A 14,850-nucleotide genomic window follows, 5' to 3' on the forward strand; every position below is an offset into this window, starting at 1 on the left:
GGTGTTAATTTAAAGATCACCAAATTAGCAATTCTTCCCCTCCTAACTGTAGCAGCCCTAAGAGCAGCAGCTCTGCAACTGGCCTGAGGCCCAAGAGAGTCTCAGACAGAAGCTATAACACGAATCATTCCCTTCACCAGTGCATGGCAAATTTCACTGCATTTAGCACAATTGATGCTGGAGTCCTGACCAATTTCTCCAGCTGGTAGTTTTTCCAATGAGAAGAAAAATAGAATTCTCCTTTTGTAGAGAAGCAGACCTTGCCTCTCAAAGCCTGAAGGTAGATGATAAAATGGGTACAGGGACAGGTGGACAGGCAGCTCCACTCCTTCACCACAAGGTCTGTGCACCCAGGTGCCCACGGTGGCCTTGGGCTCAACAGCCACCAAAAAAAAATTTCTGCTGCACAGTTCTGGAGGGGATTCCCTCTCTTCTTACCCCAAATACAGTCCTACCTTACCACCCCTTTATGTAGTATGTGGGAGTTTGCACCACTTTAGACAAGAAACTACCCCAGAAGAAAAACCAAACAAGCTATTTCTGAGACAGTGCAACCTCTCCAGCAGTCTCATTGCCACATGCTCACCAGCTGGGGTCCTATGAGAAGGCAGTATGGCAAGCTGGGAATACAATATGATTTCTAGGATTGTAGGACATGAATTTTCAGCATGACAGAGTATGGGGCAGAGGTCCTTGACCCATCCTAGAGCTCTGAAGGTCCTTGTACAAGCAAGCCTTTCAAAAGCCCCACAACTTCCATTAGTTTAAAACTTACGCCTAATGCTTTTTCAATCTATTATTTCCTATACAAATCCATAATTGTTTTCTTGTTTGACAGAAATCCCTTACTCTGAAACAAACAGAAGTGCTTCAGTTACAAATGCTCTGCTGGCTTTGTGCAGGCTGGGATGCCCTGCAACAGAATCACATGGTACTCAAGGGCAGTACGTCCAAGGTGGTTCTCAATTCTCAAGATCAATGGTGAATGAAGAGTTCATTTTCATTCTTGAGCATTCTGCCTGGGGAGGTAAATCTAACAACCAATTGATCATCAGCAACTAAAAACCTTGGTCACATATGTTCAAACATGTAGCCACTCTTAAATAGCTAGGTGTCACTGTCATAGCAGCCACTAACACTCAAGCACACTCACTTGAAAAAGAAATCAGACAAAATGATGCTTTCAAGAGAACTGACACACTAAACCACAAGATCCTGGAAATGAAAACAAAACATCTGCTATCTACTATCCCATGGTACTGAGAACTGGACAAAATACTACTCACAGCTCTGAACATCTTAGAGTTTGGCAGTGGAGTTGCCAATTTTCAGAGTTTCCTCTCAGGTACACTTTGTATATGAACAGCATGAAAATGTAGTACATAGAATTGCTGATGGAGAAACATTCAGTCCGGGGTTTGCAGTGGATCTAAGTAGGAGGATGGTGCATTGCTCAGCTGGCCATTTGTAACAGAAATCATGCTGTGAAATAGAGATGACATCAACTACATCCCATGATTTTCACAACATCCTCGCGGAGACAATGTATTTAGGGCGTATATCAAACTTTTGATAATTCCTTGCTTTGGAGAAATAAAATCTTCCATAAATATAAAGACAAATTTCAATGAGTATATATGTTCTTGCATTTCAACTATCAAGTACCACCACGCTACCATATGGTACAAAAATTTTTCTGATTGGGAAATTGGGAACACAAGAACCTAAGAAACGCAGAAAATCACGTTTGAAAATTAGATTATTATTAAAACATAATGAACAGGTAAATTGATCTAGAAATGGAAATAAAGAGCATGGAAAAGCTTTAGACAAGAGGAATAATCCCTAAGTCTCAACTGTTGGAAACAACTATTGCTTAAGTCTACAAGGTACCACACAAGCACACCAGCTCAGTTAATGTCTCTTTTCTCTTCATCATGTTTCCAGCTTGTTTACTTTAAAAGAAAACTTAATAAGTTTCTTTCACTTCAAAAAGGAAAAATACACAATGACTCCAAGGCTGAAAGTCTACATAATAATATCTAAGCCCAAGGGAATTGCTCCAGCCAAGTTGTGAACCTATGAAAATCATGGAGATACTATAATGAAACACTTATGACTTCACCTGCATGCAGCAAGACAGGGAAGTGTAACACAGCCCCTTACCACAGCCATGAAGTAATGCTATTCAGCAGAGTTTTATGATAGGTATCATTAGGCTGTCCATACAAAAATCATCACTTTTCTGACATTCAAATTCTTCCAAACTGACTCCAGACCAAAAAGAAACTACAACACAGACTAAGAGACTGAAAACACCTGGAATAAAACCTACTAACTGCACAACAACTTGGACTTAAAAAAATAGACTAAAATGAAAACACCTTGAGATCAGCAAATCTGTAGAACCATCACCAATATAAACAAGACTTGTACATAAAAATAAAAATTAAATCCTGCCTAGGTCGGCATAAAATACCCAGGGCTAGCAATATATCACAATAGACTGCAGCTGTAAGCCTCATTCAAATGCAATAATGGACATGCAGCCATTAAGCAGAAATAAAAAAAAAATCCAGAAGCTCGAATTCACTACGTCCTACACACTTCACCTCCAGCAAAACTCCATTAAATAAGGATTTTATTCTCCATCCAAAAAAAAAGAGTGGACAATACCTTTGTCTTCATGTCTACCACATAGTTTTCAAAAGTTGGGTTCTCCTTGTTGCATTCACCATGTTGGCCAGACCCTTCTGATCCATTGGAAGCTGCAGGCTAAAGAACAGGGTGGAAAAAACATAAATAAAGTAGCTGAGATGTGTGCTTTAATTCAATTAAATTTAAACATAAAGACTATAATGCACACACAAAAGGGTACCTTGAATTTAGGTAAGTATCAGGTGGCTTATACAGAAGATTTTCACCTCAATGTTTTTTCATGCAAAACTTTCTGTGTTTAATCTTACAGACACTCTCATGGAAGTCCATGAAAGTCTTAATAGGCTAAATCTGCAAGATGATGCTTATCATAATCTCTGTGTGACGTCAGAAGGCATTCAAGGTGCTCTGCAACTCTCAGCAACAAAACATAAAGATAAGGAAGGATATCAGTGCCCTGCTAAAAAGACCTGCTGACCATGATGGGGCTCTCATCTGGAGTAGCTGCAGGAATTATATCTCCTTACAACAACAAACAAATTATCCAGTTTGTTTTCTTATTTCTAATTCTTGATATTCACCTTATTTTTTATAAGGTTTCATACTTGACTAGTAACCATATGTGTGAATCTTTTAAATTCAAATGCATTTTTTTGTTACTTTTCCTTCATTTACACAGATTTCAATCTTACATTGCTTATAGAAAACCCTCATAAAACACACAGTATTTCTTCAAATAATATCTTTGGCAGAAGACATAGTAAATGGCTGTATTTGTTTTTTCAATTTTCTGCTGGAAATCTAATATATTACTGTAGATTTTACATTAAGACAGTAAATATTACAAATGACATCTCCGTTTACAATGCTCTGCCCTGCAATAATGTGCTTGAAGAGGCAGCCTTTGAATGAAATGTGATGACTGCCTCTAACTTGGATCTCAAAAAATTTCTGAGCAGTCTGCAAAAGCACAAACAGGAAAGCAGGGAGGATTCAAACAGAGTTCAGTGTCTTGTGCGTGTAGGTGCCAGGCATTGCAAGCACCCTGAGTAATTTACAGCCATCCTGTTTTAGACTGTGCAGGCAGGAGTGCAGTCAATTTTAACACAACAGGCAAGAAATTGTTAGCATTTTAAGTAGAGCAGCCTTTGCCAGCGCAAGTTAGAAAACAACAAGCCAGTGCCACAGAAACAGCCAAATCACACTCGCATGTGCAAATGTTCTCTCCTCTGAACCTTGGTTGTTTATTTAGGGCTCTGTCCAGCAAAAGACTGAGTGCTGGCCCCAGCCCAGCCAACTACTTAGACACGTGCTTTTAGCTTCACTGGAACCAATGGGTGAGTCTTGTGCTCCAGTAGAGACTGTGTATAAAGGTTGGATCAGGTCCAGTAGCTCAGCATTACATGGGGCTAAGTACACAGAATTCCACAAGCTTCCCTCACATGGAGAACCACTCATTCCCTTGGCTGGTTTCTAGTCACCAAAGGGTGTTGAGTATCTTCCATTTGTAATTTGGAAGGGAGTAAGGCATAGAAAGAAAACAAGGCCAAAATTTTCAAGGACAGCAGGAAACTGAACCCAGGTCTTGCCTCAGAGCCTACAGAAGATCCAAGCAACTCCCTGAATGTTTCTTTCAGGAAGAGAAAATTGGTTTTGCGAGGACCTAAAAAGCATGCATAAAATTTTCAGTTCCTCTTTGCTTTCTTTGAATACCTGATGTTTTTCATTGTTATTATTTACAGGCAACAATATAAACTCTTCAAATCAATACATTATTTATTTACTGTAATCATCAAGACTTAAAGGATCCTGATCCTAAAGGAGCTCAGCTCCTGCAACTTCTCTAAAGGGTTTTGACAAGCTTCAGCAGAAACTTCTATGGTAACATTTATCAAATGAGTGCAGCTGCAAAACAGGATAAGAAACTTACTTTGTTTACATTTTACATGTTTTTCCTCAAATTTTTCACCATTAGTTGGCTCCAACATTTTGAAAGAACATAAAACAATGTCATAAGATGCTATGAAATGGTTCCATTGTTTTCCTTAGGGAAATGGGTCACAAATTCATTGTGAAGAGCAGAAAATCAATGACATTAGGGGGGTTCAAATAGCTCAAGTGAGAGTAATTGTAATAAATCTGGAACATCTCACTGTGCCAGTGTATTAAGTTTCAGTAATCATTAGGAAAATAATATATGGTTTCCCAACGTAAACAAAGCATATGTTAGAAATCCATCTGAACACCAAGAGATAGTTAATTCTGTGTTATGAAATATATGGGACTGTATAATCCAAGAGGCAGAAAGAATACTTGCTATGCATTGCGACAGATTTATTAAAAACTAACAATGTTGGATTACAGTCTTTTCTTATTCTTGATTACATACAACCTCCATTTGGAGGCCAACAAAAAGTCTGTCCTGCTTAAAATTATTTGTATACTTTTAGCCAAAAGCTGCCTGCCCATGCAAAAGAAGTGTTTCAGCAACACCTAATTATTCCTGAACCAGGAGACGCAGAACGGGCAGCCCCACCATGACACGCTACAAATGCAGTGGACAACGTGCACCGTGCTCACACATCCTTACAGGAGGTTCTGGAAATGATGACTTCAAGCTTGAACTACAATTACTGCCAAAACTATAGACTTTTTATCACACCCCTGCATTTAGAGGGCTGGTAGTTGGAACAGCTCTATCTTCCTCTTCACAGAAGAAAGCACGATCTTATTCTCTGCAAACTGGTCAGAGAAACAGAAGAGATTTCACAAGCAAATGTAGTAAGGGCAGATCAAAACTTCACTTGGTAACTTTACTCACATGGTTGGTAACCATGAGCCTTGCAGATCACACCTAAAGCAACCTTCTAATTTTGTGTATAATTAACACTAATCTATTTAGATTACAATTAACAGATTCTATTTAGACCATAATCTCTTCAGCATGTCTCTTTCATTGTGCTAACTCACATCATTATTTAAATATTTATTAATAAAATAATAACCACATTACCTACCTTGCTAATTTTGTCTAATTTTAACAGCGCTCAGTGAAGTTTCTCTGTGCTTATAACACATCTTGCAGGTAGCTTTTTAGGACATGCACAATTGACACAATCAAGTGACAATAAAACTCTGCCTGATTACTTTTTGCCAAAGTACATAGATACGAGTTATGAAAGACTAAGTCGCCAGTTCCACTTTCAGCAGGCAGCAGGTTCCAGTTCATGTCTGAGCCAGCAATCAGACAGAAGGAGCATCTGCCCTCACAGGCAATTATGGCATATGAGGTTTCCATGAGTTTCTATGGGAGGTCCTCCTACAGCAGCCAAGCCATGGAATAAAGGCGTATGAAATCCCCAGTCTAGTGTAAAAACTTATAGAATTTCCAGAATTTATACCGGATATATTAATAGGAGGAACTTATAACCATCCCCAATAGTTACCACATGTTAATTTCTTGGGGTGAAGCCCAAGACTGAGAATATAAAAAATATTTTAAAAAACCAGGAAACATACGTGCAAACTTTATTCTGCTCTTCCATGGTCTAAGATATTGTTTCCAGAACTTTGAATTTATTTATACACATGGAATGTTTTCTAGAGCAGATGGGGCTAGAAAAGGCTAATCAGCTTTATAAAAGGCCCAGGAGGGTGGGTGGAAGTGTAAGGAACTACATACAGTCCATGAGCCCAAATAAGTGTGCAACTGCCTTAAGGCTCAGAGAGCTAATGCACCTTCCCCTACAGCCACTGGCTTGGGGAACACTCTCCTCTATGCTGTTAGTGAGAGAGAGACGTTCAAAACAGAGGCTGCCCAAGATGTCTTTGGCCACTTTGGATCACCAGTTGGTAGCTCTGCTCCAGTCTCATGAGAGCCTGTCAATAAATGCTGGCTTGCCCCAAGTCATTTGCATGAGAGGAAAGGAATAAAAAACCCCAGTGATTTGTTAACTTTTGGATGCTGATATTTGTCAGGAAATCAATCATCTTGGTAACCAAATGCTCCCAGAAACATACTGTTCTGAGAGATACTGCTTGTATTTAATTAACTTTTCTACAGCAAGCATATTTGAAAATCATTAGAACATCTAAAAAGCTACATTTCAACATAATATATGCTGGAATTGTCCATTTTGCAGGACATTGATGTAAATTAATTCATTCAGCAGCTATGCTGGAGTAGGAAGCAACCTGAGCTGAACTGAGATGCTCAGCAGGATGCTGCTACTTGCAAAGAACATAGCACACCTCTGTGCCAGATACAGACAACCTGCTCACACTCTGTTCAAGCTGTGTGTGAACCAGAGCTTGACTCAAGACAAATTCATTCTTTACAACGTGCCAGCAACAGCACGAATGCCTTCTGTGCCTGTGATCTGTCCTCCAAGCTCTGCACCTTTCTGTCGTACCTATGCAGAGTTGACAGCTCTCCTGAATGTGCTGTCAGCATCACTGGACTACAGGAAAAAAAAAAAAAATAGAAAAAAAAAAAATTTTACATCTTGGACAGGGTCTGGGAGACAAGTGGGAGACAAAGCATCATCGAGGGCTTGATGAGTTTTTCCTGCAATGCCATGCAGAGAAATAATCCTAGAGACCTAGTGCTTTGCTAGTCCTATTTCTATGCCTCTTATATTCCTTATTACAGGAAGAAATGTCACTCAACAAATTTTTTTGACAAGATATGACTTTCATCAATATCACTGAAAACTCAGACAATCCCAGAGCAGATCATGCTAGAAATAAAAGTCAGAAATATAATCCCACAGAAGCCGAGCAGTTTAATTTGCCTCAGCTGGGCCTAAATTTCAACCCAGAAATAGTATAGCAGAGCTTTCTTTTCTAATTCAGTATTTCTAAGGCCCTATAGAAAGGCATAGTTCCATGTCAAATGATTTAGATGTCAGAAAGGATTTTATTTCCACTTCCACGCTAGGGTTTCTTGTTCATTTTTTGATGACATCAAGGTTTGCTTGCTCCACATCACATTGCATTAGCTCAGACTTTGCAGCTGTCTTAAGTCAGGGTGATGTTGTAGAGCACTATGAGGTCTCATGCCTAAGCCCTGCAAGAATGTCCCTCAGTCTCTTCTGCACCAGTCTTCCCAATATGACCAGTAAACGTGAATGAAGAAAAATACACATTTGAGTATGGACTCTACTGTACAAATCACATCACGAGTGCTTTGGGTTTTTTTTAAGTTATTGTATTTGAAAGTGAGCATAAATATCACAATAATATTTAGTTTGCCCTGGAATTTTTATGATTTCACTTTAACTAATATGGATTCAACCTTTCAGAAAATTTTATGACAGCCCTAAAGAGTGTTAGAGCTCAGGAACAATTATCTGGCTGTGGACTTGTGTCTCAGAAAGGTCAGGATCTGATTTAATGCTGCTCCACCCTCCTGAGAGCAAATCTTGCTCTCAGTGTGTTTCTGGATGTCAGAATATCACTGGTGAACTTTGCATTTGCTCGTCCCTGATACAGATTTGACCATTCACTAAAAGTTCTCATCCAAGCCATCAGTTACTGGAGTAGGCACTTTTGCTGGACTAATACAAAACCCACACTCAGACCTGATTTCCCTCACTATCTGTATCACACAATTATCTAGCTGCACTGTGACTCTGATCTACAGCAAGACAACTGACTTTCCAGGCAGGGAATTCAGACAGGGAGGAGACAGTAATTCATGCACCAGCTTTTCTCCTCCCAGACAGAGCTCAGATGAAGCTGGCTGGAGTCAGCTGGCCCCACAAACTCAAACGTGGTGACTGACCAGAAGACACACACAGGATTCATTTTGCTGATCCAGGCCCTGTCTCCAGTGTCACTTGTTATAGAATCATAGAATGGCTTGGTTGGAAGGGAACTTTAAAGGCTGTCTGTTCCAATGCCCCTGACACAGGCAGGGACACCTTCCACTAGAGCAGCTTGCTCAGAGTCCCATCCAGCCTGACTTTGAACGATTCCAGGGGTGGGTCACCCACCACTTCTCTGAACAACCTGTTCAAGTCTTTCACCACTCTCATTGTAAAAAAACCTTATTTCTTATATATAGATCTAAATCTACTCTCCTTTAGTTTAAAACATTTTACTCCTTGTCCTTTACAGCCTTTACAGCATTCTCCACAAAGAAGTTTGTGCCCATCTTTTTGATAAGCTCATTTTATGTACTGGAAGGTGCTCTAAGGTCTCCCAGGAGCCTTCTCTTCTCCAGGTTGAAAATTCCAGCTCTCTCAGCCTGACTGCATAGGAGAGATGCTCCAGCCCCATCCTCTGGACTCACTCCAACAGTCCACATCTTTCCCACATTGTGATCTGGATGCACTATTCCAGGAGGGGTCTCAGGAGAGAGAAGCAAGGGGGCAGAAAAGAGAAGAGCTCATGCAGAGCTTTATTTTCAAGCTGGGAGACAAATCAAGGCACTCATGTGTCTCCTTCTCCAGGCAGCAGAGACTCACCAAGGTCACACAATGGGGGACTCTGCCATGTGTGATAACTGGGGAGGGAAGGGAAGGGAGCAGGGCACTGTGCAGCCACCAGAGCCCCTGCAAACACAAGCCTTGAGAGGGCTGTTGCTGAAATGCAGTCTCCCCTGCTAAGACCTGGCACACTGAATAGCAGAGGTTGGCAGGATCTGATGTGGCAGAGAGAAGAAAATGAGCAAAAAAAAAAACCCACAAAGATGAACTCTGCAGCTAGGATGAAGAGATAAATAATTTACAGTTCAGATGCATGAAAATGACACTCAAAGAATGAGACTGGAGAGGCTGGTTACAGTTTTCAGGCAAAGACACACCCCAGCTGTAGCTCTGTGCCAGGCAGATATCTGCCTGCTAGAAATGGAGACAATTAACTAATGTATTGTTGATGGGGTATTTTCCAAAGCATTCGTGGTAGCACTGTATTTAAACTCCATAGGGCAAATTTAGACACCTCTGAACATGAGAATGAATGAGATTAAAACATTAAACAAATAAATGCATTTTCCTCAGCTCACTGGAATCTGAGATCATTCTCCTCATTCCTTTACCTTTCAGCTATCAGCCTGCACTTTGCTGGGCATCAAGAAGATAAAACATAAAGAGTAATTTGGGATATTAAACATCTATTTCTTTCACATAAAGCAGAAGCTATTACTGAACTCTTATGAAGGCTGGAGGAAAAGGACTAGAAAAATTAAAAGGCTGAACATAATTAATGAATGCTCATTTAGAATTCACTATCATAAAATATCCTGGAAGCAAAATCTACAGCTGAAGAGGGCAGGCTGAATGCAGAAACAAGCTCTGGAAGGAGCTCTATGTGCACTGTATCAAACTCAGAAGAAAGACAGGGAGCTGTGGCTGCTGGGAGATCCCTTCAAGCATGGGGTAATGACACCTGGCAAGAGGCCCTGCAAGCAGAAAGGTCACCTGCAGCAAGAGTGACGTGCTGAAGCACATGGTTTGATTCCAGTTGTGCCCACCTGCACACATTCACAGTGACATCTTATTCATTAGCTTCAGTGGACTCCCTCCACACTTTAGCTCACATTAGTGAAATCACAATCTTGCCATGAAAATGCAAGTAGACCAGAGCTGTAAGCAAATGCAAATACTTAGAAACAGAAAAAAAAAAAAGAAAGTAAGTCATTAATCATTAATTGTAAGGGAAAACATGACTAATGATTTTAAATTAAATAATCTTTGCATGCTATTTTAATTAGCAAGGATAATGTTTATTTTACTTACACAGAAGTTCTGGATACATAAATTCCAACCTACATATTTCAGTTGCCATAACAACTTGATACATTTATTCTCTTGTGTCATTTTTATTGCATCAGTGTAGATTTATATTTTTTTTAACAACCAGGAAAGAAAAAAAAAGCCAACTGCTTTGGTTGCTATAATAACACACTATTTTTTAATTGTACTTTTCACATTTAATTCTTCTTGAAATCAATATTATTTTTCTCCAAAGATGTTCCTAGCACAGTGTGGAAAATTCACTACCAATTTCAGGGCTCGGTGTTGGGTCTGTCAAAAATCCCAAGGATATGTACAGCCCTTTGGCTCAACTACTACTCCAGTAGTCTCCTCTAGGATATATAGCTTGAGGTCAAGTTCTTAACAGAAGACCTACAGAGCAAGTCTAAGTCCCCAGTTAGTGCATATTTCCCTGAAAACCAGAAATAAATTAAATTAATACCTTTCTTTTAATTAAATTAACACCTTTATTCAGAAAGGTACACAATAGATTTGAGGCAGCAAACCTAACTGCATGGATGCAAAACAGTTTAGCAAATCACTGCAGCGTGCTCCAGGCCAGGAGTATCTTACAGAGCAGTTTCCACATTTCACACACACTGGTGTAGCACATGATGAGCTTAACCACACTTTTATCCAGGGACAGAACTGGTTCCTAAACTCTTGGGGCCTCCAAGGAATTGGATTAAATCTTTTGAAGGTACGGTCAAGTGGCACTATGATGGAAGGAACAGAGAGAATGAGGACAGCCTTTGTCCTTCCCTCTGTGCAGTGTAGCAGAGCCTGCTGTTGCCCATTGACCTTTCCCAACTCTGCAACCCTGCAAATGGGCCCTTTCCAATTAAATTGCAATTACCTTACTGCTGATGTTGCATTTCCATCTGGGCCCCTGTAACAGCCATAATGAGAGAGACTGTATTAATTATTATCAATTATATTCAGGCACAAGGTGAGGAACTGTTTAGTAACCATTGTTCCATACAGCTGGCATGGACTGACCTCAGATTAGAGATAATAGGACATTTATGAATGTAAGGTTAGAGTTTTTGATGGAGATAGTCTTAGTGAAATGGCTTCTGTGGGCTACCTTGGCCTCTGGGGGCAGCTCTTCATTTATTCCTAACTTTAATACCTCTACTTTGGTCATGAGAGTTAGAATGGTTGCTTTCAAAGGACTGTATCCCTCTAATTTGTCAGGAGAACAAGAGTCTGTATGTCCCCACAGAGCTTAGGACAAGATATAGTCCTTATTGCACCCTACCAGTACATAGAGAGGCCACCAGACAGCCGGAGAGGGACTTTTGACAAGGGGACACAGTGATGGGACAAGGGGGAATGACTTTAAACTGAAAGAGGACAAGTCTAGGTTGGGTAGTAAGAAGAAATTCTTTACCAAGAGACTGGTAAGGCACTGGAACAAGTTGCCCAGAGAAGCTGCAGATGTTCCAACCATAGAAGTGTTGGAGGCCAGGTTGTATGGGACTTTGTGTAGCATAGTCTACTGGAAGGAATCCTTGTCCATGGCAGGGGGTTGGAACTAAAGGATCTTTAAAGGTCCCTTCCAACCCAAACCCTTCTGTAATTCTAAATCAAAACAGGAGAAACACCCAAGAGTGCTATGTACTGCATAATAACATTGCAGGAAATATGCTTAAATAAGGACTCACTCAGATAAAGTGAATTCTGATTTATCTCATGATGTGCTGCAGGTCCATAGCAAATCCAAGAATAGAATCCAATGTCCTGTCTCCTTCACTGGCCCACACAGATTCTTCCTATTTACACACACCTCCAGAGAAATTACAGAGGAGGAAACTATCCACATTTCACTTGAGATTAAATTTTGTGTCTTTTTTTGCCAAAAATGGTGAAATTAAATCAGTCTACTCAATAGTGGTAATAAAACCAGTTCCATTTTGAGAGCAGGACTGATGTATCATAAAGTGATATTTAGGATAACCAAAGGTGTTTTATGCTAATTCAATATAAAGCCTGCATTAAATAAAAGAAAAAAGAACCTCAAACCATCAACAAAACCACAAAATCGAAGCCTTGAAGAATATTGTAATGACTTTTACTTCTCAAGATAGTTTTGCTTGAAGCATCCTAAACCTTGGTATAGAAGAATATTTGTTTCAGACAGAGCCACAGGGAGGGGAAATAAGCAGTGGCTGTCATCACAGTGGCAAGCTGCCTTGCTAAGTCATGGCTGCACAGCTCCACAATCATATATACTCATGCTGACATGCAAAAAGACTGCAGCTAAACAAAACCTTTGACAAAACATAGTGCCATATCTCTTCATCCAGCTCTCTTCCTACAAAGCATTACAAAATGCTTCACATCAATATATATTTCAAAGGGAAAGGACCCAAAGTTGATAACCAGACAACAAAGTGAAGTAAAAGGGAAAACAACATTCCCTGAATATTTTGCAGAAGGTTGCACTCCATGGATCTGCCAATGCTTGACAATTTCCTTTGTGACAACTGTCATGACCTCAATGCTGGATGACAATCTTTCATTGCCCAATGGGGAGATGGCAGAAAACTGTATTTTGTACGACGATCCAAGAACTATTAACATTAGCCATTTACCAAGGTTATTAGAAAGTTATGGACTGCACAGGGGTTTGGGCTTCTGTGAACACAAAAGCGTAAGGGCTACTGAGACTTAATTAAATAAATTTCACTGCCAACTGCAGTTGACACTGAGAAAAGGTGCAGATGCCTATGTACCAGGCAATGCCAAGAATTGCTGGGAGGAAGTCTCCTACTCTGTGTAATGCCCCTTCCATGCATACTACCATGCACGGTCCATATGGATCCTGGACCAGGAATCCTTCAGAGGTAGCAGCTTGAGCTGACCTGAGAAATAGTGCCCTTATCACAGCTCACTGACACTGAGGTCCATATGACACTATCAGAAGGGAAACCCTGAATGAGGCAATAAATCCAGTCTAAAAACTGTCTGACTGCAACAACTGACACTAAAGCTCTCTGCAACTCTCTGCATTTGCAATCTGTCCATGTGCTTAGGTAAGACTTTCTCCTTTTGCTGGGATGTATCTGTCATTGAGGAGGCTGGCTTGGGTAAACTTGGAAGAATGCCAGATGAAAAATTTGAAAATACTTTAACTGTTGATGAATATTTGCTTGAAACATCCCAAATCACCTTTATGACCATTACTGTACAACCACACCTCTCATTAGCAGAAGCTCAAATTCCAATCCTCGTTTTACTCAGAAGCCTTATAACAACTTGAATGCTTGTTAATACAAACAGAACATAGCTCTGCGTGCTATTCTGTATATTTAGCTGTCCTGCTTTCAGCTGGCACAGAGTTAATTTTCTTCCTAGAAGCTGGTACAGGGCTGTGTTGTGGATTTAGGATGAGAATAAAGTTGATAAGACACTGATGTTTTAGTTGTTGCTAAGCAGTGTTTACACTAAGCCAAGGACTTTTCTCACACCAGCCCACCAGCGAGAAGGCTGGAGGAGCACAAGAACCTGGGAGGAGGCAACCGGGACAGCAGACCCCAAGTGTTTCAAAGGATATCCCATACCATATGGCACCATGCTCAGTATGTAAGCCAGGGGGAAAGCTGGCCACAGGTCACTGCTCAGGCACTGACTGGTCACTGGTCAGTAGATGGAAGGTGTAACTTGTTTTGTATATTCAAAATCTTTATTATTGTTGTTATTACTATTTTCCCTTCAATTTCTGTCTGTCAAAAAGCTTTGTCTAAAATCAGAAGTTTTGCTTTTTTTTCCCCAATTCTTTCCTCCACCCCACTGAGAAGGGGTGAATGAGGAAGGGGCTGTGTGATGTTTAGGTACCTGACAGGTTAAACCATGACAGCAACCCCCATCTTGACAACCCATTGCATTATTACCACCACCAGGTTAATACCACATTTCACTAGCTTATAAACAAAGCTGATGCCAGGCAAGATCACTTTCTGGACACATTTCTCTGCAGTACTTAGTCAAACAGGGGTCACTAGAGACAGCCCTAAAAGAGATGGTGGATTCTAATATTGCGCTTTTAAAGGCTGTGGGCAAAAATCTACTTTCTACTATTAAGAAAAATACCTGTAATCAGCTATGTAATTTCATGGTTTGGGAACATCCCCATATCTGTTTTCTTAGCTATAGTTAACTAAGAATATTCTTTTGAATATCTGTGACCAACATCCTGATGCTACTTCACAAAGGCAATCCAAGCCCTCATTTTCTTTTGGCTGAACAGCAGCAAAGCCCTGTGAAGCCAGGCACAAAGATTGGTTTTCCAAGATCATTACAACTTGAGCATTCCTTTCTGTTCAGCATTGAGCAGGGATGCCAGATCAGTCCTCCCCTCTGTGTGAGGACTATCCATAGAACAGACCACCAATATAAGGAGGGGTTTGGTCCCATTCCAAGGGTAAGG

The 14,850-nt window shown here is 40.4% G+C and overlaps 1 protein-coding gene across 11 annotated transcripts in view; it reads right to left on the minus strand.

The window, feature by feature from the left end:
• DLG2 (discs large MAGUK scaffold protein 2) overlaps positions 1 to 14,850 on the minus strand; it is a 983,885-nt gene that overhangs the window by 833,204 nt on the left and 135,831 nt on the right. For all 11 annotated transcript variants that reach the window (XM_077174030.1, XM_077174027.1, XM_077174034.1 and 8 more), the window contains one exon: positions 2,677 to 2,775. In XM_077174030.1, coding sequence (XP_077030145.1) covers positions 2,677 to 2,775 — 99 coding nt within the window. The remainder of the gene's footprint in view (positions 1 to 2,676; positions 2,776 to 14,850) is intronic.

Source organism: Agelaius phoeniceus, chromosome 2, assembly GCF_051311805.1.
Source record: "Agelaius phoeniceus isolate bAgePho1 chromosome 2, bAgePho1.hap1, whole genome shotgun sequence".
Lineage (NCBI taxonomy): Eukaryota > Metazoa > Chordata > Aves > Passeriformes > Icteridae > Agelaius > Agelaius phoeniceus.